The 24,275-nt window shown below is 45.4% G+C and overlaps 1 protein-coding gene across 1 annotated transcript in view; it reads right to left on the bottom strand.

Moving 5' to 3' along the window:
• The window catches only part of hspg2 (heparan sulfate proteoglycan 2), a 473,886-nt gene that overhangs the window by 14,629 nt on the left and 434,982 nt on the right, over positions 1 to 24,275 (bottom strand). The window contains 6 exon segments of the mRNA XM_067970061.1: positions 4,045 to 4,123; positions 5,081 to 5,156; positions 13,507 to 13,557; positions 19,433 to 19,555; positions 22,459 to 22,630; positions 23,474 to 23,718. Coding sequence (XP_067826162.1) covers positions 4,045 to 4,123; positions 5,081 to 5,156; positions 13,507 to 13,557; positions 19,433 to 19,555; positions 22,459 to 22,630; positions 23,474 to 23,718 — 746 coding nt within the window.

Below are 24,275 nucleotides of genomic sequence, written 5' to 3'. Positions count from 1 at the left end.
CAAAAATTCCACAAGGTCACTGCACGCAGAGCTTCTCCCCGCTGTTGCAAGATGGAACATTCATTTATAATGAGGAGCTGAACGATATTCGCTCAGTCATTACAAGGTAATGTTCAACCCCAGTCCATCACCGGCATCTCCACATCATCATTACAAGGTGGCACTGCTGGTTTGGGTGCAGATAGGGTGAAATTCCTGCATTTGTTTGTGGCTAAGTTGGACCTGCCTGTCGGTTTAAATCAACAGGCAGGAATTGCCCCCCGAGATTTCCAGCTATAATTTTAACTGGGACTAAAGGGACACCATGCACCACCTAGTGGCAGAACTGTCAATTACAGCCCTAAATACCAAAGATTAATGCTAAACCCACAAGTGATGCGATGAAAGTGAGATCCCCTTAAAGGATATCGTCATCCTGGTGAAGTGACTGAAGGTTTGTAAACAGCGCAATAACATGACTAATAATGCAGTGTTCAGAGGGATTTGGGGGTCCTTGTACACGAAACACAGAAAGTTAACATGCAGGTACAGCAAGCAATTAGGAAGGCAAATGGTATGTTGGCCTTCATTGCAAGGGGGTTGGAGTACAAGAGTAAGGAACTGTACAGGGCTTTAGTGAGACCACACCTGGAGTACTGTGAAAAGTTTTGGTCTCTTCACCTAAGGAAGGATGTACTTGCCTTAGAGGGGGTGCAACGAAGGTTCACTAGATTCCTGGGATAAGAGGGTTGTCCTATGAGGAAAAGTTGAGTAGAATGGGCCTATACTCTCTGGAGTTTAGAAGAATGAGAGGTGATCTCATTGAAACATACAAGATTCTAAGAGGGCTTGACAGTGTAGATGCTGAGAGGGTGTTTCCTCTGGCTGGAGAGTCCAGAACTAGAGACACAGTCTCAGGATAAGGGGTCGGACATTTAGGACTGAGATGAGGAGGAATTTCTACACTCAGAGGGTCATGAATATTTGGAATTCTCTACCTCAGAGTGCTGTGAATGCTCAGTCGTTGAGTATATTCAAGACTGAGATCGATAGATTTTTGGACTCTAGGGGAATCAAGGGATATGGGGATCGGGTGGGAGAGTGGAGTTGAGGTAGAAGATCAGCCATGGTTTTATTGAATGGCGGAGAACACTCGAGGGGCCGTGTGGCCTACTCCTGCTCCTATTTCTTATGTAATGTCATCACATCAGTGTTGCTAAATCATATAGAATCATAGAATGATACAGCACGGGAGGCCATTCAGCCCATCATGCCTGTGCCGCTCTTTGAAAAAGCGATCCAATTAGTCTTACTCCCCTGCTCTTTCCTTATAGACCTGCAAATTTTTCCAATTCAAGTATTTATCCAATTCCCTTTTGAAAGTTATTATTGAATCTGATTCTACCGCCCTTTCAGGCAGTGCATTCCTGATCATAACAACTCACTGCATGAATTATTTTTTTCCTCTTGTTGCCTATGGATCTTTTGCCAATTACCTTAAATCTGTGTCCTTTGGTTACCGATCCTTCTGCCACTGGAAACAGTTTCTCCTTATTTACTCTATCAAAACCCTTCATGATTTTGAACACCTCTATCAAATCTCCCCTTAATCTTCTCTGTTCGAAGGAGAACACCACCAGATTCTCCAGTCTCTCCACATAATTGATGTCTTTCATCCCTGGTACCATTCTCGTAAATCTCCTCTGCACCCTCACTAAGGCCTTGACATCATTCCTAAAGTGTGATGCCCAGAACTGGCCACAATACTCCAGCTGAGACCTAACCAGTGTTTTATAAAGGTTTAGCATAACTTCCTTGCTTTTATACTCTATGCCTCCATTTATAAAGCCAAAAATCCCGTATGCCTTTTTAACAACCTTCTCAACTTGTCCTGCCACTTGCAAAGATTTGTGTATGTGCACCCCCAGGTCTCTCTGTTCCTGCATCCTCTTTAAAATTGTACCATTTCGTTTATATTGCCTCTCCTCATTCTTCCAACCAAAATGTATCACTTCACACTTCTCTGCATTAAATTTCATCTGCCATGTGTCTGCCCATTTCACCAGTCTGTTACTGTGCTCCTCACTGTTTACTACATTGTAAATTTGTCCGTTAAAATGCAGATAAACCAGAATAAAACCACTAAATCTGCACCAGAATAGGGCATTTGTTTCTTAAGGTTTTGTGTGACCGTAGAATTCTGGGACAGTAGAGTATCTGGGGGACCATTTTGAAAGAAGGTTCTGAAACCAGTGGTCTCATGTAGAGTCTTGCATCCAGTGTTATGAATATTGTGACTGCCATCAGGGCTAGATCAGATCGGCATGGAAGGAGGGCATTTAAACTTTATGGTGCTGAGGTGGCACAATGTTCCTGGAGAGTTTACCCACAGCCGTCTGAAACGGGCTCTCTGTGAAGGGCAGATGCTGTGCTAGCTTCTGGTTGGGACGTTTCCCCATTCAACGGGAACCCTAACAGTTCTAGTAAACTTGGGACCTGTGGATAATCAAGCAAAGTTCAGTCAAGCAAATCATTCAGACGGAGGTGGATCTAAACAATCAGAGAATGGCTGCTGCTACATCGGAACATAGGAAGTGCTAGTCGAGAAAAGACCAAGGTCCGTCTAGCTCGCGTTCTACCATCCTGGTGGTCGCACGATACAGTGATAATGGAGTTGTTGACTAACCATAGTAATCAATCTCTATCAATTAGAGTGGTTAGAATGTGGAACATGCTACCATATGGAGTAGTTGAGGCGATTAGCATAGATGCATTTAAGGGGAAGCTAGATCAGTACATGAAGGAGAGAAGAATAGAAGGATATGCTGATAGGGTTAGATGAAGCAGGGTGGGAGGAGGCTCATGTGGAGCATAAACACCGGCAGAGACCTGTTGGGCCGAATGGCCAGTTTCTGTGCTCTAAATTCCATGTCATGAGTCTACAACAGACCCAGACATGAGGCGAGGAAAGCCTCCAGTGGTGGAGAGCTTTGGGAGCCATAGGTCCAAAGTCATCTGTTCCTCCCAAACATGTTACACTCACCACATGTTATGTCTCGAATTACTCATATACTATATCCCCAAATGATATTTTCTGAAATAAAATCGATTTAATTTGCATTTGAATGAACCAACACTAACTGCTTTGATCGTCTCCCTAGAGAGCCTGTTCCATAGGTTGACCACTCGTTCACTGAAATATTGTTTCCGCAGATTCACTTTGAATTTACCCCCCCTCCCCTTTCAAGTGCAGGCCGTGTCCTCTGGTTCTACTGTTCTGGATAAGGTGAAACAATTTCTCATGGTCTACATTACCTGGTCCCTTCAGGATCCTTAAAACAGCAATCATATCACCTCTCAACCTTCTCTTTTCCAGTGAGAACATGCTGCTATAGATAACCAGTTTGCGAATTCTCTGTGTGTTAATATAAAGCCAAATATTCTCCCTCTACATTGAGCCTTAATCACTTTATTGGACGCTAGGGTTGCCAATCCTCCCAGATTATCCTGGACTCTCCAGGAATTCAAGATTAATCTTCTGGACACTGCTGCGAGCTTTTCTTTCTGTTGTAATGTAGGAAACGCAGCAGCCAATTTGCGCACAGCAAGATCCCACAAACAGCAATGAGATACATGACCAGATAATCTGTTATTAGTGATGTTGGTTGAGGGATAAATATTGGCCTGGACATCGGGAAAACTCCCCTGCTCTTCTTCAAAATAGTGGCCATGGGATCTTTTACATCCACCTGTTCTCCATCGGTTGGTGTTTATGTTACTTAAAGTGGAATTCTCTGTCTGGAAGGGTTCTCGTTTAAAACGGGTATTAAGACAGAATGACACTTGCATCACAGACACTATGGCGGAAGATTTCCTCTGTGTGCTGAGCGTAACAAAACCATGAATTAAAAAAAAAAATATATAAAGAACACATTTGTGCTTTAGTTACACAGAATGGACCGAGGGGATCATTTCCCCTCATAGTGCAGAATTTCAATGATTTTGAACGGAACGAGAATTCCAGATGTTCACATCAATTTGTAAGGATGTATCTGAGACACTTACCACTCCCTGCCAGAGCAGGAGCCCATCGGGCGATGTTGTGCGAACTTCCATTTCAATGGTTTCAGGAGCAGTTGGAGAACTGTAAAAAGTCAACCACAGGACTTTTAAATGGAAAGAAATTAAATTCCTCCTGATAGTCGCAGTACCTTCCCAACACACCCAATGGGGAAGGAAAGCCTCTGGTTCAAAGGGCACATATTATCCGTGGTCATTCTGGGGGGGCGCTGCTCCTGTAGGGTCAGCCGGAGTGCGCCAGGAGGCCTGGGGGTTAGGACCGAACCTGGTACGCCCAGTCCAGGCCCTCTCCGCTAGTTTTCGGGGAACCTCCACCACCCAAACAAGGTTACTCACTGCAAAGGGGTGCGGCCCGGGGGAGGGGGTTTCTCATCCCCAGCCTGGTGGGACAGTCAAAGGAGGCAGACTGACCTCTGACAGGGCGCAAATGCGGCCCATTGATGGGGATCAATCCTGGGTCATGGGCTGGCCCCTCGAAGGAAAGGGAACATTCTGAATAAGGGGGGGGGGTGGGGGGGTCACCGGGGTATCTGAAGATTATTAATTTTGGGAGGGGGGTTTGTCCAACACTCACCCACCCCCCCTACAATTCGCATGGAGTGATCATCCTGCCCAGACTGGAGGGGGAGAGAGGGCAATGATGTGCCCCCTAGGGGTGTAGGTGGCTGTCAGATTTATTTCAATGACAGAACCTGCCCCGACCCCAGAAAGTCTGATGGGATCAGTTGTCTTTGAGCTAATCCTGGCCAGAGATCAAAGTCAAAGTCCCACAGATTTATGAGCCCTGAAGGGTTTAAATCTACGAAAAAGGGAAAGTGACGCCATTGATATCCCTTAAGGCCAAAATTCAATTTAAGCCCCACCCCAGACATTCTAGGGTTGAACGTTCACTCTTTGTTACGGCTGGGATCACTGGCCGTGTTTGGCTGTCAGTGAGTGGCCTTAATATACCTGGCTGATTACTGGAAACCCACGGGTACCTGAATCGAGTGCGGGTTTCCCGCTCACTCATCATGCTCACCTCCTCGGGAACATTTGTTTCGGTAACACGATGTATCCTCCGTTGTGGAAGAAAGCTCCATACTGCACAGGAGAATCTGTACAAAGAAATAATATTTAAAAATTACATACCTATCAAGCCTCAGTAACAGAGTGCCTCACTTTATACAATGCAGGTTTTCACTTAGTGATTTATTTCTCAATCAGCCACGGGTAGAACTTTGACAAATAACTGTTAGATTAGAAGCTACAACATTCTTTGCAATCCACCTGATCTAACCCTCGCTATAATACATTCTGGCTCACAAAAATAATGCTACTAAAACCCCCTTATGAGTGCTGAATACTCAATTCATTACTGCTGGTTAATCCTTACATTATATATATTTGATATATATTAATGACCTGGACTTGGGTATACAGGGAATAATTTCAAAGTTTGCAGGTGACACAAAACTCGGGACACACGGCAGATGAAATTTAACGCAGAGAAGTGTGAAATGTTGGATTTTGGTAGGAAGAATGAATAGAGGCAATCTAAACTAAATGGTACAATTTTAAAGGGGGTACCTGGAGGTGTATGTATACAAATCTTTGAAGGTGGCAGGACAAGTTGAGAAGGCTATTTAAAAAAGCATATGAGATCCTGGGCTTTATTAATAAACATGATGTGGAGATGCCGATGATGGACTGGGGTGGACAAATGTAAGGAATCTTACAACACCAGGTTATAGTCCAACAGTTTTATTTGAAAATCACAAGCTTTCGGAGCTTTCCTCCCTCGTCAGGTGAGGAACTCACTCACCTGACGAAGGAGGAAGCCTCCGAAAGCTTGTGATTTTCAAATAAAACTGTTGGAGTATAACCTGGTGTTGTAAGATTCCTTACATTTATTAATAAAGGCATAGAGTACAAAAGTAAGGAGGTTATGCTAAACCTTTATAAATCACTGGTTAGGCCTCAGTTGGAGTATTGTGTTCAATTCTGGGCTCCACACTTTAGGAAAGATGTCAAGGCCTTAGAGAGGGTGCAGAGGAGATTTACTAGAATGGTGCCAGGGATGAAAGACTATGTGGAGAGACTGGAGAAGCTGGGGTTATACTCCCTAGAACAGAGAAGGTTAAGGGGAGATTTGATAGAGGTGTTCAAAATCATGAACAGTTTTGACAGGATAAATAAGGAGGAATCGTTTCCAGTGGCAGAAGGGTCGGTAACCAGAGGACACCGATTTAAGGTGATCGGCAAAAGAGCCAGAGACGACATGAGGAAACATTTTTTTTAAACACAGCAAGTTGTAATGGTCTGGAATGCACTGCCTGAAAGGGTGGTGGAAGCAGAAAAATAGTAACTTTCAAAAGAGAATTGGATAAATACTTGAAGGGAAGAAATTTACAGGGCTATGGGGAAAGAGCAGGGGAGTGGGACTAATTGGATAGCTGCTTCAAAGAGCCGGCACAGGCACGATGGGCTGAATGGCCTCCACTATGATACAATGTGTCCTCCCTCTCCATCGTGTTTTATCTTTACGTTCTTTTGCAACATGTTAATTCAAACAAGCCGGGGTTGAAACCTCATTTTTTTACTGTATTGTGTTATTACTTTGAGAGCTGTCAACATAACTCTCGTCATTAGGGTTGTATCTCACCAATGGGTGATCAGCTTTGGTGCTTCATATAAGGAGATGCAACTCTACAGTGAAGCACTTTTAGGATCAGTAATGAGATCACAGCTTTAGTCCCAACATTTACTCTGTCACTTTTAATACAATTTATTTTCTTCCTGACAAGATCCGAAATTCAACTTTTCTTCGGGGAAATTGAACTTTTGACCTAGATCTAGATTTTATTCCCAGGAGATGCATCCCTTGTTACGATATTCCTGCCAAACTATTTTATTTCATCAGCTGAAATGTGAAGAATGCAAACATCCACTGCAGCTGCTGTAATAATCCAGATGTGCTGCAGTTCACAAATGGTCAACGTGCAGACTTATCAACACGATCACCAGTACAGAGTGATCCTTGCAATCATTTCCACACTTCAGTAACAGGCCGATAACAAAATCATGCAAATAAAATGAACATTCACCTCTCACCCATTGTACATTCGTCAGCCGTGACCTAACATCAAAACTTTAATTTGTTTTGATCGACTGATGAAATTCCTGCAGCTCTGAGATTCCCTGCACCAGTTTCAATAGATAAGCAAAGCCGATGAAACAATGGAGTGCCGCTCTGGGCCCCCCAAGTAGTCCTAGGGCTTCCCCAGCCTGGCCTCGCCCCTCTGTCCCCGACCCCGGCCTCGCCCCCCTCTCCCCGACCCCGGCCTCGCCCCCCTCTCCCCGACCCCGGCCTCGCCCCCCTCTCCCCGACCTCGCCCCCCCTCTCCCCGACCCCGGCCTCGCCCCCCTCTCCCCGACCTCGCCCCCCTTCTCCCCGACCCCGGCCTCGCCCCCCCCCCCTTCTCCCCGACCCCGGCCTCGACCCCCCTTCTCCCCGACCCCGGCCTCGCCCCCCACTTCTCCCCGACCCCGGCCTCGCCCCCCCCCTCTCCCCGACCCCGGCCTCGCCCCCCTCTCCCTGACCCCGGCCTCGCCCCCCCCCCCACTCCAAGTGCCGGCATCCTTGGGAAGCCCCCCTCCCCAGCACCAACTTCATGCCTATTCCCTTGGGTCCCCAGAGTACTCGGACTCCTGACCCGATTCCTGTCCCCACCTGCCGGCCCTGACGTCACTCCTGTCAGTTTTGGGCGGGAGACGGTTAAATGGTCCCGGGCCTCATGCTCAGACCTCTGTGGCCAGGAACTTCCCTCCGACCGACCCCCCTCCACCCAGCCCACCTCGAATGGAGAGTTAATAACGACCCTAATCATGGGACACAAAGGGCCCGATATTACCAGGGCGGTGGGTAACGCGCCCGGTGAAACCAGTCTGCCCCGAACGCAATCGCAGGCTGATTGGATCCACTTACTTCTTGTTCCAGGTTCCCCGTTGCTGAGCTGCGCGTCGGGCGGGCTGCGCATGCGCAGTAAGATCTGTCAGCTGGAGGAGCTCTATTTAAAGGGGCAGTCCTCCACTGACTGATGCTGCAACAAATAGGAAAAATTACAGCATGGAGCAGCCCAGGGGGAAGGCTGCTCCCAGGTTTAATGATGCCTCACTCCAGCTCTTACTGGATGGGGTGAGGAGGAGGGGGAGGACAGAGATCTTCCACCCGGCGGGCGGGAGGAAGCGGCCCGCCTCTGCCACCTGGAAGACCTGGCTCGAGGTGGCAGAGGGGGTCACCTGCAGCACCAACATATCGCCCACCTGCACACAGTGCAGGAGGCGCTTCAATGACCTCAGCAGGTCAGCCAAAGTGAGTACACTTACTCATTCCCCTACACTCCGTCTGCCACATCACCGCCCCCACCCCACATCTCCTTCTGCACTGCCAATACTACTCTGTCACATCACCCCTCACACCCACTCAAACCTCATCCTCATCGTACCTGCACTTACTCACCTCGCCAGTACTCATCCCACCACTACCACTCAACCCAATCCTCATACAATCTCATGGCTCTATCTCGTACTCACCCTCTCGTGCATCTCTTTCACAGTCAGCCTCACTCAACCTGCCACTACCTGTGCTGCAGCCACAGGGCATGCATCACATATGTGCAGTAGGCAGCGTAAGGCAAACGTGTTGTGAGCATGAAGGGGATGCACAAGGGTGTTTGAGGGTTTGTCATGGTTTTTACTTATATTTAATTTCTGACCAACTCACATCACATATTATATTGGCACCACTACTGCCATGTCTTTGCGAATCTTGTCTGGTTTGTGCAATAATGCCCTTTCCTGAGGATCACAATGAAGACCCACAACTGATGCCACCCATTGTGTCACTGCAGAGTGGGTGTAGGTGTATTTGCAGGACTCTTTTGTGCAGACGACTGAGAGACATCGGCGATGTCCCCGGTGGCACCCTGGAAGAATGCGGAGGAGAAGTTGTTGAGGGCAGTGGTGACTTTGACAGCGACAGGTAAGAAGATGGTGCTCGGGCCAGCCGGGAGCAGCTCGGCATGAAGGAGGCTGCAGATGTCCACGACTACATGTCGAGTGACTCTGAGCCTCCGTGTGCACTGCTGCTCAGAGAGGTCCAGGAAGCTGAGCCTCGGTCTGTGGACCCTGTGGCGAGGGTAGTGCCCTCTGCGACGCATCTCTCTCTGTGGTTGCCCTCCCTCCTGCTGTGCAGGTGGATGTGTCACAGCACTCTGTTGTGGAGCTCCACGTGTCAGAGGTGGACGGCGTGGATGGCGAGGCTGTTCGCCCTCCGAGGAGGTCATGACTGCAGCTACGGCGGCCCCCATCTGGAAGATGTACATCTGAGGGGGTCCGCAAGGTAGGTACATGTGTCTGGACCCCGGGGTAAGTGTGCAAGTTGGTGAATTTTATTGTTAGGAGGAGGGTGGTGGAGGCCAAACTTTGTCCAAAGTGACAGAGTGGCCTCTTGCAATGAGTGAGAGTCTCTCCACCCCCCACCTGTCAAATGGACCTTTGCAGCTGCCACAGGCTGATGGCTGCAACACGTCCATTTCAACTGGGAGTGTTTCCCCCAGTACGGGAAACAGTCCCATTTGTTTGCAAAATCCCACCCCTCCCAAAATATCTCCTTAATCAGGTCTGTAAACGACCTGAAATACCAAAATAAATACCTTAAGTGGCACCCCGCCAGCTTTAATTGCCTGCGGGAGTCCCACATGCGGGGGCTGCGCGCGCATGTCAGCGCGTCTGTGGGAAACCCGCAAGTGGGCGGGTTGGAGCCGGGCTCCTGACCCGCCCCGGGAATCGCCGATTTTCGTGGCCCCCCCCGCCAGGAACGCACCCAATTGCGGGTGCTAAAATCAACCCCAAAGGTCAGAAGGTCATGGGTTCGAGTTCCACACAGCAGAATGCAGGCTGACACTTCAATGCAGAACTGAGGGAGTGCCGCACTGTCAGAAGTGCCGTCTTTCGGATGAGACGTTAGACCGAGGCCCTGTCTGTCCAATCAGGTGGACGTAAACAAAAACGATGGGACTATTCAAAAAAGAGCAGGGGAGTTCTCCCCGATGTCCTGGGCCAATATTTATCCCTTAACCAACATCACTAAAAAGCAGGTTATCAGGTCATTATCACATTGCTGTTTGTGGGATCTTGCTGTGCACAAATTGACTGCCACGTTTACTGACATTACAACAGTGACTATACTTGAAAAGTACTTCATTGGCTGTAAAGCGCTTTGGGACATCCTGAGGGTGTGAAATGTTCTCTGTAAATGCAAGTCCTTTCGTTCCTTACTTTCTAATTTAACAGGTTGCAAAACAATTCCTCTTAGAAAAGAAGCCCGGTTATCAGATGATAATATAAATATATATAAATAATGACCAACCAGCAACAATGACAGCAGAAGGACTCCATCCGCTGTGAGACTGTATGGGGTCGATTTTACAATGGTGGCGGGTTGGCAGCCGGGGTGGGGGGTGAAGGTGCGCGCGGCAAACCCGCATGAACCAAACAAACCTGATTGACAGGCTGGTTGCCGACAGGAGCTGCAACGCAAGATGGGGGGGGGGGGGGGGGAAGAGAAAGAGAGAGAGCAAGATGTCATCCGGCGCTGGACTGGAAGACCGGGGGAGGGGGGGGGTGGAGAGGGGAAGATTGGTGAGGGGGGAAAGGAGAAGATCAGGAGGGGAGAGGAGAAGAGATTGGGGGTGATGAGGGGGTCATCGGGGGGGCAGAGGTGAAGATCGGGAGGACATCGGAGGGGGGGGGGTGACGAGGGGGAGATTGGAGAGGGAGGCATCGGACATCGGAGCAGGGTGCAAAGGTAGGTGCATTTTGTGTTTTAACTTCCTTCTGTGGTGTTTTATGTAATTTATTTAGTTTCTTTTTCCCTGATCTGGCCCTTCGTGTCTGGCGTGAATCAGAAGCCGTGAGCAAGCCGCCCAGGTAAGTTACAGGTAAAGTGCCTTAAATACCTCAATGAGGTACATTTGGCTCTTTAACTGTCATCCCGCTGGCTTTAATTGCTGGCGGGACTTCCGATTTTGGGTCCCTGGGAAACTCGGAAGTCGGCGGGTTGGAGCCGGCTTCCGAACCCGACTGGGATTTCTGTGATTTTCAGAGCCCCCCACAATTGCCCCCTGAAATTGAGCCCTATGTATTGAGGGCAAGGACTGTTCTATGGGACTGGATCCATGCTGACAGCCATTGCTGGCACCAAAGTAGATACAAATCAGACTAAAACCCTCACATCAAATGGAAACTGTGTGGGTTATCAAAATAACAGACATCAAACACTGAGGTCAAGGTTGTAGTTTACTGTCGGGGTTCTTTTAATAACCGCAGACTCTTTATCCTTGCTGCGTGTATCAACTGAACCCTTCAATCTAATTGCACACTTGCAATTACTCCCCGGTTCGGTCCATTACTCTTGATGCAACTCTCATTCTATGCACGACGTTTTCAACAATTAGCCTATTAGCTCCATTCTGGGACTGGAAAAGGATCAAATACGAGAAAGGATTGCAATCTATTCTCCGATAAAGCAGAAGAATGGTCTACTTGCTAATAGAACACTTCAAATAATTTTCATACCAACTCAAACACATATTTAAAATTTAACAATCTCACCCATCACTTATTTAAACAAATAATCAACCTTGCTTTCATTAAAACAATTAATTCCTTACAAAATTCGACTCTAGTTATCAATGGATGTTTGGTTGAATGATTAATTCTGGTAACCCTTTAACAGAATTTGCAATCCAGGAATAACACCAACTACTATCCGTGGGTGAAAGGGTTAATTTTGTTAAAGCAATTGGTGAATTCTTTCATATAGTGCCTTGAACTATATTTGTGTAAGTATTGCCAGTATGGATAGCTTGTGTCCTTATGAAGACCAAACAAGGGCTAAAGGCCATTAATCAGAGTTTCAGTTGAAGGTGTAATCCTTATTTGCATCATAATTAAATTTCCCCAATTATAGGCAGTGCCGATAAGCACTTGCTCCAGATGTGATCAAGGAGTCGGAGTTTCAATCCTTATACCATATATGGCTTGTACCTTCAGCTGATAGGGTTTGTGTGGTGGATGATTAAGTCACCGAAACATTTCATCTTTAACAGGAAAAGACGCTTCTCTTCCTTCTCCCTCAGCACTTCATGGGGTATCACATTGCACTGGGTTTTATTCCAATGGATGGTTTAAAGGCACTATATGGAAATGTTAGTGTATGATCAGATTTAGATTATAGCTAAATGATGCACTACACGATTGATTTGGGCTCTGAGTTTCCCCTCAAGTCCAAATCAATTCCAACTATTATTATCCACCACTTTTACTTGGTTACTTCATTGCTATTTCTTTACACAATCCATTTTCAAATTACAACACTAACTATTTCCTCATACATCGAGCAGCAGCCATCGGAGTGCCTATTCAGGCCATTAGTGAGATTACTTTTAAATCTTTCTGTGATCATTTATACAGCAAACCATTGATAGCACTTCCCTTCAGGATGATCTGATAGCTGAGGTGGTTGAGATAGAGTCCTGGGCTTATACTCAACGGCCAGTCCCAAGACAGTCCATGTTGGGAGTGAGTGAGGGAAGACATCTGGCCCACTGCTTTCAAATTGTCTTTACGGCAATCCAATGATAGCATCGATGACAAACGTCATGACCCAGTCTGACCCGTCTTCCCATCTGAAGGAAGATGTGTGATTCCAATCAACCCAACAGGGGAGAAAAAAAAACAGGGACAAAACTAGGATTGCCAACCCCCAAAGCAAGGAACCTGAGATCATATAAAAATCATCAATTTAGATGTGCCAGCCAACTCCGGGATTAATGTTTAATCTCCTGGATACTGCTGGGAGTAACCCAGGAGAAAAATCATGTGTGTCTTTCTTTCATTTCAGTTTTTTATTTATAAAAATATTGGAGATGGGAAAAAAGGTGGTTTGGCTGATTTGGGGTGGGGGGGTGGTGAGGTCATGTGGTGAATCCTCCAAGAGTCCGTCCAACCAGAGCTGGCAGCCCCAGACAAAACTAAAATCCTCAAAAATAAAAGTACCCTCTAAATTGCTGCTCCAAACAGCAAAGGTGTATTAAAAACCGAATTCACACTAAATATCTGTCGAAGCTCTCTATATCGGGCCAGTCGTTTGGCAACATTTGACATTTTTGTCAATCAATCAACAACTGTCCAGTACCGAGGCATGCTGTAGAGTATCTGCCAGAAATTCATTGTGTTTCAGGAAATATATATCTTCACCCTCCCCTCAGGCATCAGTGCATCATTTAACAAACAAATGTTACAAACAGGATTATAGGCAGCTAGGACTAGGAGTCATGCCAAATTAGACACCATCGGCACTTCCTGTTAGATTAAAGGTCAACACAGACTAAATGACATTACCCGCACTACCCTCCATGTGCCATTCTGGGGCTGGAGTAACAGCAGACATTCCTGTGTAGGTGTAAATAAAGTCATTAACAAGCCATTGTATCTTGTCTACATCATTAAGCCTCCTGGATTGGGGGGAAAAGAAAGGTTAGTGTATCCACCTTTGACACCATCATCTCCACATCTTTGAATGTAGTTCACATACAAATGAGTAAATTTAGTGAGACACAGCCCTTGAAGGACAATTCACCTCACAGTGGCCTCGTGAGCCATGTGACCTCTCCTGACCTGCACTGGGCCTAACCCCTACTGTTAATTACCTCCCAGCTCTTTAACGGCTTGAACAGCAGATTAGAGCAAAAAGATAAAAAGACAATTACTTGTGTTAAAAGTGATTGTGCCCAAAGCATCCAGTCAGAGGAATAAGGAGGAGCTTTACCTGCATCGGGTGAACAATTTGTTCAAACTCCACAATCAAATGATACCGAGGCAGATAGAAAAGAAATTTTATGAGCCATGTTGAAGTGCTTGTCATGTTCCATTGACAGATGTAAACAGCAATGTTTAGTAAATGCAAGCAGGTTACTCTGTAGCTTGCTTAAAACAGTTTAGAGAAACCCTTTACACATTGACCCCTGAGGTAACCATGGAGCCCATAGAACAAGCAGTTACTGGGGATTCCAGCCGAACTATAACATGAATACACATTCATTTCCATCGTGCCATTGCTTCTTAAATAATTGTCCAGACCAGTAAATATCCTTGGTCCTTCGTACGTAGAAATCCAATGATCCAGCAACATCAGCAGAATAATATTTCCTCCATGGACAGGAAGAATAGAGTGATGGGTAAAACATCAATCCATCATTTCTTGAGACAAACAAAGCTCAGAAAGTATCAATTTTTTGGGTGGAGGGAAACTCTTGCAGGTGGTCTTAGGACTGCGTTATCTGAGTGTAAAACATAATAAAGTATCAGTCACTCGGGTTAGAAGCTTACTTCTGCGGGGTACTGGGACGTGTTGCAGGTTTCAAAGCAAAGAACTTGAGATCATATAAAGATAATTAATTTAGATGTGCCAGTCAACTACTAGTTGGACAAATAACAGGTTTACTATTCCACAAACCCAGATACAATCAGGCGCTCTTCCAAAATGTTTCATCCAAAAAGACTTTGATAAGTTGCAGTTGGAATTAACTGTTAGTGAACCGAATGAAAGACATTGATGTAAGAAAGGATTTCAAATAGAGCAAAATAATAACCCAATGAGTTACCCTGGAACCAAAAGACAAGAGCCAGGAAATTCCTGGGCCCTACCCCACCGACATAAGTGTGACAGAGCAGACCTCCTGCTCGCCCTCCCTCACCCCAAGGCTGGAGACCCCATACCAAATCCTGGAGATGGGATCATTTAGATATCTGGGGTGGGCTGCAGGTACCTGATCCAGCCTTCTAAGGAAGAGCAGAGTCCTCCCAAGGCCCAAATGGGAGAAGAAAAAAATGTGTTTTTGAAAGCCGAGAGCAAGTAATGGATCCCTCCCAGGATTGATGACTTTATTCTGCTAAAGATTCGGGACATTCAGAAGGCCTCAAAGGGCCTCATGCCAGGTCTCAATTGGCATGGGTTTCGCTAAGGCCTATCGGAGGCATAAGGGGAAGAACTCTGCCTGACTTGCCCCCTGGATCTAGGCCCCACCCATTTGGGCAGAAATGGGACCTACACCCTCTGCAACCCCAGGAAATTCAGGGCCAAGGCTTTTCCACTCGCCATTGTTAGCTTTGAGACTGAAGGCTTTCCTCGTTGTTAAGGATGAGTAAAATCTTTGCTAACAAGATATCCCTCTCGTGAGTCAAAGCATCAAATGGACACTCTTGAGTAGAGTTGAGTTGTGCCTTACCTCTCAGCTTCAACAGCAACTGCGTGTGGGGGAGAGCTGTGATCCAGCACCCAGATCCAGTATGGGGCCATGTTTTGCTTGATGAGTGTACAGCCATGTTTTGCCTGGTCAGAATGGAATCATCAGATGATGCTACCATCTCTGATCAGATTTTGGGGACGAGTTTTGGGAGGGGAATAAAAAGGGGAATTGGATACAGGAAATTTACAAGAAATTGATGGGTCATCCAAGATGAGAGACCGTTTCTGCAATGTTGCAGAAGGATTTATTTCTCAGGAATCCAATTAGGTGAACTATCTGGAGAGTGAGAGTTTGTAAACAATCAGCTATTTAGTCTCTGCCCAGGGCAATCCCGTGTGATATTCTTCAAATCTGTGTGGCTCGATGACACCAATGCATTGCCTCTCTCCACAGGAAATGTTTACATACAGTTTCATCCTAGTACTGTCGATCTGCAATAGCGAAAGGTCCATTCCTGAAGAACAAGATTAAACATACCAACCAAACGCCGAGTCTATTGATGTGGTTGATGTGGTATCTGGGCTGTGGTTGGATCCATATGCTTTGGGTCTAGATTCCCAGACGATGGGTTTGCTAGTTACTGATTGCCGTGTAATTAACGGTAGAAAAAAATCTCAAGCACTTGTTTTGGCATCTTGTTTAAGGTGATCGCTGCCTTCTGGTTTATCTTTATTTCCTGGACAGCAGAGACTTAACTCTAAAGCAAAATACTGCAGATACTGGAAATCTGAAACAAAGTTCTGAGGGAAGGTCTTTAAAACTCTGTTTCTTTCTCCACAGACGCTGCCCGACTTGCTGAGCTTCTCCAGCATTTTCTGTTTTCATTAGAGACTTAATTCTTACAGTCTGCCGAAGAGTCTTAGATATATTGCCACAAAAAGGCTTCATTATCAGCTCCAGAACTTACTCGGGCCTGAATTCTGCGTCCTTCGGAGATGATGCAGCATTCAAGCTACACAGTTATGAAGTGATCAGGTGTAAACGACTGATGCTGCAGTTTCAGTTTTTATTTAAGCTCACTGACCCAGTAAATGCAAGCAGTATATCACTCTTGAAAGTCAGAAACTTCAGTTCGAAAAAAGGATATAGGCCCTGATTTTAACTCCAGGCAGGTGTCGGTCAGGTGGGTCGCAGCATGAGTTGGAAACTTATCCGGTACTCCAGAAATGAGGCCCGGGATATTTTAACTACCGGGCATCCTTTAAATCCCACTGCCGACTTCCCTCCCGTCCTGCGCAGGAAGTCGTCAGGATGCGGCAAAAAAATCACGGATAAAGCAAATGATCTCATTGTCTATTTCATTGCTGTTCGTGGGAGCTTGCTGTGCACAAGTTGGCTGCTGCATTTCTTACATTACAACAGTGACTATACTTCAAAGGTACTTCGTTGGCTGTGAAGCGCTTTGGGAGATCCGGAGGATGTGAAAGGTGCTATATAAATGCAACTTCTTCTATTGCTACTGAACTCAGGAAAAACAAAAAATTGTAGGGTGGGAGAGATCACATGACCTGTAGAGAGACATCCAAAACATGTTTTCCCCGTTTTCACTGTATGTGGAGGATGAACAATGATTTCCTTTGGTCCTTTCCTTTGTCAAGGGCTAACTGACAATGCCTTGTCTTGAACAAACTGCACCCTCAATGCCCTATTTATATGATCACTAATACTTCACAACCCAGCACCATTGTGCAAATAGATAAAATTCAACAAGAGCTTTAGCAAAATGAATCATCAGTAATTAATGGACAGAAACAACTTTCAGCACAACCAGTAAAACTACTTTGGGAGAACCGGCTGGTGAAAAGGTTTTAATAGCTTCATTCACCTTTCGACACCTCTTTCATTCCATTGTTTTATTTAAATTCCTCCTTGTCCTGTACTATTTTCCAGGCTGAGAGAATAAGCGGCTGTTAACTGTTGGACGTCTGCAGTCACAGCAATCCCGAGCTTTCAGAATCGATTGCTAGGGGGTTGTATAAGAGCAGCCCAGGGGTGACTCATCATCTGATGGTCCTTGTGATGAAAATGCACAGCTCTGCTCCGAGGAGAACCCGGGGAATCTATGACTAACGTTGGTAGCACGTCGAAACACTGCATCACCTCACCAGCGAGACCTTTCATTGAACTTTGCTTGCACTGGAATTCTCCCAGTGACTGCAGGAAGAACATGGTTAGCATAATGATTTGCTCTTGCTAAACCACTCTTCAAAGTTGTCAATAATGAACCTGGAGATAAAAGCAAGTTCTAAGTCTAACTGATCTGTTCTCACTCAGTGAGACTGCAGGGCAACTGACTGAGGTACCGACAATCGGTCATAGGCTATAGCTGACTCGCTGAAAACAGACTCATTCTGTTTGGAAGATTATCCTAATACTGTTAAATTTGTGTCCGATTGCGAGAGACAGGCCACTCAGCATTGGGAAACAATTAGTTGATACACAGGAGTTTGACCACTTGAGGGCAGTAGTAATCTGAGTTGAATCTTATTGTTTGGTTATTTTTCACATCTACAAATGGGAAGTGTGCGGCAGGAGTCATTTATAGGGAGACATCTTCCATTGTCGCACTGCTGTGGTTGGTACTGCCCACTGGAGAAGCAAATCAGAAACCCGGGCAGCCTGGCATATGATTTTCTAACCATTTCAATGAATGGTCGGGGAATTGTGCATGCAACATTTGCCCGAGCTTCCAATATTCAGCCGAGGCTCCTGCCCACAGTACTTAATTGGAAAATGACCCATGAGAGTTACTTTGTGTGAGATTTTAACCATCACTTTTCAATCTAAAGTTTTAGCTCTTCTGCTTTGAAAACTATCCAGATAAACAGGAACACATTGGACATTAGAAGTTCAATATATAATTAAAACTCCACAACAGAAGGGCAAAGTGGCGAACACGATATATTGCAGTGAAACTAGATGAGATAATTATATCCACTAGCTTCTGAATTTGGAGAATCCTAAATGAGAAGTTATCATCAATATCTTCACCGGCTCAAACTCTCACTCAGTTTTAACATCGGGGTGACATTAACCAACTTTGCCACCTGCAGCTTTTGTGAATAAAACAGATGAAAAATAATAGGAATTCAAACAGAATGCAAACATGATTATTAAAAGGGAACATTACTGTGTAAAACACTGTATATTATGGAGACTGGGGGTGGAGGGATTTTACGAGCCTCAGCTCGCGAAGGGCAGCCTCGCACGCCGAGAGGGCATGGCAGAAATTCCAGCCGCACTGCCCAAGAACGGCCAGAGAATCGCGAGCAGTACACGCCCAAGGTTCTTGGCAGGAAATGGTCTCTGCTCTAAGTATGGACCAGGACAATTCCCCCTCATGTCTCCAACTGTCCACCATATCATCTAACAGCTCAAAATCAAAATTCTCATCCTTGTGTTTAAATCCCTTCATAGTCTCGCCCCTCCCTATCTCTGCCATACAACGCCCCAAGAACTTTGCGTTCCTGCAAATCTGGCCTCTTGTTCATTCTCCATTCCTTTCGCCTCACCATTGTTGGCCATGCCCCATGCTTTGGGGTTCCCTCCCTAAATCTCTCCACCTCCCTCTCCTCCTTTAAGACCCTCTTTAAAACCCATCTCTTTGACTAAGCTTTTAGTCATCCCTCCTCCTCTGGCTTGGTGCTAATTTTTGTCTGATTACGCTCCTGTCATGCACCTTGGGTTGTTTTTCTGTTAAAGGTGCAAGTTGTTGTTGAGAGTAAAACTCATAAGTGGCTAAGTGTTTCCACCTACAGTAACATTCTCGTATACTAGAACGGATTTACCATTCAGACATAACTTCTCAACACCATAACTCAGTGTGAGCATCTGCACAACAATCATAATTAAAATAAATTATATAAAACATGCTCTCACATCTGTCAAAATATTAGAGAAACCCTTATAAGATGATTGATTAGATCTTAGGCCAACATTTTCTTTAAAATATGTAGAACATTTTTTAAATGGCTCTAGGACGTTGAAAGAGTTGGAGAAACCCTTCTCTCCGTCTGTACCTAGCTCGCAGTACGATCCAGTATATCCCATCGGACACCAACACTGGCTCTTCTCACAGGTCCCACCGTTCATGCAAGGGTTTCCTAGTAAACACGAGTCTCGGAAGGTTTCACAGTTCTCACCTAGAAACAGAGCAGAGTTGAAACTAAACACCAGTTCCCCTCTCAGGACAAAAATAAGTACAGATTTCGAATTAAAGGAGCTAGAGGCCATATATTTTGGCGAGTGTTACGTTTTATGAGAAAAGGAAACAATAAGCAGATGAATAAGCCTGGTAGAAAGCAGCAGCAAATCTCTTGTTGGTGCTAATCCTTCTCACATCCAAAAAACAGAAAGACAATGTGTGAGGACTTGTTGGAGTCCTAACCTGAGAAACTTATACAAAATTACATGGGTGGGTGGGGCAGTTGATGTAAACAAATTCTGTGCCCTCTCATGTTCAGAATCACCATTTAGGAATATAGACCATTCAGCCCCTCGACACTGTTCTGCCATTCAATCAGATCAAAGCTGATCTGTATCTTAACTCCATCTACCCGCCTTCGTTCCATAACCCTCAACACTGTTGCCTAACAAAATCTATCAATCTCAGTTTTGAAACTTTCAATTGACTCCCAGCAACAACAGCTTTTGGGGAGAGAGTTCCAGATTTCCACTCCCCTTTGTGTGATGAAGTGCTTTCTGACATCACCCCTGAATGGCCTAGCTCTAATTTTAAGGTTATGCCCCCTTGTTCTGGACTCTCCCATCAGAGGAAATACTTTCTCTCTATCTACCCTATGAAATCCTTTAATCATCTTCAATACTTTCACTCCTTAATCTTCTACACTCGAGGGAATACAAGCCTAGTCTGAGCAACCTGTCCTCGTAATTTAACCCTTTTAGTCCCAGTATCATTCTGGTGAATCTGAACTGCACCCCCTCCAAGGCCAATATATCCTCCCTGAGGTGCAGTGCCAGAACTGAACGCGGTACTCCAGATGTGGTCTAACCACAGCATAACTTCCACCCCTTTGTATTCCAGCCCTCTTGAGATAAAGGCCAACATTCCATTAGCCTTTTGTACCTGTCCACTAGCTTTTAATGATTTCTGTACTCGGACTCCTAAATCTGTGCTTATCCACAGTTCCTAGCTTCTCGCCATTTAGAAAATACTCTGATCTATTTTCTTAGGTCCATTTGACCAGAACTCATCAAGATTTCAAACTACTGCTGGTATTTGGTGTTTAAAGATAATCTAAAGGGCAATTAGGGATGGGCAATAAATGCTGGCCTTGCCAGCGACGCCCACATCCTATGAACAAATAAAAAAAAATAAACCAAGTGTTGTCCATTAATAATATAACATTATCAATAATTCAGATGTTTTACAAAATGTCATTATCTAACCAAAAGAATGATATTTTATTAAGCATGTAGTGTGGTTTTAATGTAAGTTATACATTGCAATAGTTCCATTAGTTAGTTTGAAGGATTGTCTTTTTCTAAGCTAATCTGACTCTGACTTTCACTATAATACGTACACCAAATCTTAATCCTTTATGATTGCACTGGTACATTCTCATTTCCCTCTGACACATTAATGTTTCACATCTCAGATTTATTGAGAAACGCATTAAACAGCATGGTAAGTATTTGTACAGGTTTAGTAAATCCTGCCTCTGTAAACAAATAAAAATCTGCATTAATCGCCTTATTTAAATTGTGCCGGCTCGTGCGGTGGACGCTGATTCGCCGAATTCCTTCAAGCGAGAGCTGGACCTGTTTCTGTCTGGGGCGGAGATCACCTCGTACAAAAGGTAGGTAATGTATAGAATCATCAGGGCCAGAGTGATCTCCTGGACTAGTTTCGATCACCTAAAGAGGTCAGAGAGGAATATTCCACGTGTTTTTTTTTTGCCTAATTGGCCTGGGTTTTTAATTGGGTTTTCGCCTCCCCCAGGAGATCAAGGGATATGGGGGATCGGGCAGGAAAGTAGAGTTGAGGTCAAAGATCAGCCAAGATCTGATTGAATGGCGGAGCAGGCTCGAGGGGCCGTATGGCCTATTCCTGCTCCTATTTCTTAAGTTCTTATCACGTGGTTTTCGGGTGGGGTGGGGACTGTATATATTGTGATGCACAAGGCATTGCAGTTGTCTGGGAGAGGCTGGATGGTGCAGAGGGTCTTTTTCAGTCCCCCATGTGCAAGTTATGATAAAATATATTGTGTCATGATAATGTAACTCCACCACAAACATTGCATTGATTGCTCGCAAGCAACAATTTTCATGAACATTCCACCATGCTTTTTCCCTCCTCAAAATGGTAACATTCCCCATGTAAAGTTGCTCAAGAACATCTGTATATCAGACAGCCCAGATCAGTAATAGTGACACCTACCAAAACCCAATGTGTCTCTGCTCCAGACTCGTGTACAGACAGGTATGAAACTGCCATTAAAACCTCATTAGAACAATGCACTGGACTGAACTGGCCTTCCTTACGGCCTATCTGAGAGATCACCAATAAAGCCCATCAGTGCTAAATTTTAGGCCTGCAATTAACAGGAACTGGGCTGGGACTGACCAAACTCATATCAGAGAACTAAAAAGACAAGATTTTAGTCCCAATCAGTCGGGGATGGCTCTGAGCCCAGGATGCTGAGATCAAAGGGCAATTTAGGGGCTTAATCCATCATGAAGCCCCAGCAATTATGGAAAAATTTGTATTGTGAATTTAACTGGTATGTTATTGTCAACAGAGTCACAATTTTAGCTCCTGTACTATCAATACCGCAAGAGGACGAAGATTACATCTATGTGCTGTTTGCAACAAAATTGTAAGTCTGCCTATAAATGGGTTGAAGTTTTGTTACACAAAATGCAATAGGAAATCTCGCCTGCACCAAACATTACTTTACACCAAAGACTCAAACTGATGTCAATGTGAGTAAGTTTAAACCTGTTTTCACTAATTCCGCGTTACTGCCCATTAACACTTGAGCAGAATAAGACAGGAGGCAGCTCCTTCTTCTTGCAGACTCACCCTCATATTCGCTTGTACAGATGCACTGAAATTCGTACTCTCCAGTTACCAGGCACCTTCCACCATGCAGACAAGGCACACGGTCACAGGGCGAGCTGTCGTAACACTGATCTACGTTCAGGCTTTCCGTAAAGGTATAGGAGAGATCCACCTTCTTCCCATTAATGGATACCTGGTTAGTGGAGGAGAGGTGACATGTGTAAGTGAGGCTCTGCTCAACGCACTGAATGTGTCAGAACAAAGTGACAACAATGTACACATCAACAAAAGGGAGCATTAGTTTGTACTCAAGCTCAGAGTAGAAAGGGATTAGATACATGGGGGAAAAGAGGGTCCAGCTCTGCTTTCAATCAAATAGGAGGTGGACCTGCTTCAGACCCTGGATCATTTGATTTTTGCTAGATGGAACAGGTAAATAAAACAGGTTTTATCCCACTATGAAGAATAGGGACTATGTTTGATTTGGAGAACCATATGGAGAGTGGTAAGATCTGCATCACTAGTGCTCATGGTTGGTCATGAACTTGTGCCGACAATTCCCCACCATAGGCTTTTGTTCCTTTGTAAGGCACTGGTTATCCCGTTTGCATCAAATTCCCTTGTGCACTTTTGTAACACAGTCCTTCACTTGTTTAAAATAAACCAGCTCACTTAAGTAGCACACAAAAGAATTTTACACAAGTGCGCTACCTCGTGCAGCGCCAGAGAAAATTAAACCCCTTGGCGAGTTCCTGATCTGGGCCAGGTTGTTGGGGGAGGGGAGAGGGAAGTTGAGGAATGGATCAGGGCAGGCTGCTCTCACCGACTCCTCTGAAACTCCTCCTCTCAAACTGATTACAGAGTGCGATGGAGAGAAGTCTGGGAGCAGAGGGCAAACCCCTCCCACTTTTAGCTCATGGAATGGTGCTTAGCACAAGGAGCAGAGGGAGAAAGTACATAACATAGATATGTGATAATGAGAGGCCTCTCCTCTATCAGTGGTGAATGTTGGTCTGTCCTTACTCCAGAGGCTCACCTCAGCAATACAGCCATCAATCCCTTCTGTGACGTTTATCGCTTTAGGGAGAATTTCAGATCTCGCCACACCACCAAGGTACATAGGGCTACGAAGGTTAAGGCCTTGGCTTTTTCCTGGAGAGAAATTTCTGATCTCTTTTTCATTATTAACAGTCAGCGACCCGTCCCTGTCATGCCGATGTGCTTTCAGTCTGTGCCATTTGTTGAGAGCCACTGGTTTTGTGCTCTGCAGAACAGCTAGTCCTGTAAAAATCGCAAGCAAGAGGAATTGAGTAAATGAAAGCAACAATGCATGCACTTATATCAATGATATGAACCTGTCCAAGGATCAATATCTAGGAACCTGTCCCTTAATGAAGAGCCACACACACGCAAATAAAAAAACTCTTCTGTTCAGAAACACGAGGGTCTCCTGAATAGTCACATGACTGAGCTCCTCTTTCCCAGTCAAGAGTCTACTACATTGTGATGTTCTCCACAGTTCAATATGTCAGAGGAGCATGCTCCCAGGCTGAATGTTGAGGCTGTGCCACTGATGTGATTTACTAATTCTTTTTCTTCAAATATTTGTGCTCATCGAGGTGAGGGAGATTAGTGTTGGGGAAAGGGACTCTCCCATTCAGGCACACAGCGACAGCATTAAGCAGTCTTAGGCCCGGTATCACACAGCCAGATGCTGAGTGAAGCTCCCTCGATTCTGCAGAGGCCCCCCCTTTACTGCACTAGCAGCCACGCAAACACACGGACCCCCGAAATTCCCCCGGAAGTGTGGCGGAGCTGGACTCCCACACGGCAAAAGC

This window comes from Heptranchias perlo, chromosome 32, assembly GCF_035084215.1.
Source record: "Heptranchias perlo isolate sHepPer1 chromosome 32, sHepPer1.hap1, whole genome shotgun sequence".
NCBI classification, from domain to species: Eukaryota; Metazoa; Chordata; class Chondrichthyes; order Hexanchiformes; family Hexanchidae; genus Heptranchias; species Heptranchias perlo.
This window is presented reverse-complemented; position numbering and strand designations above follow the sequence as displayed.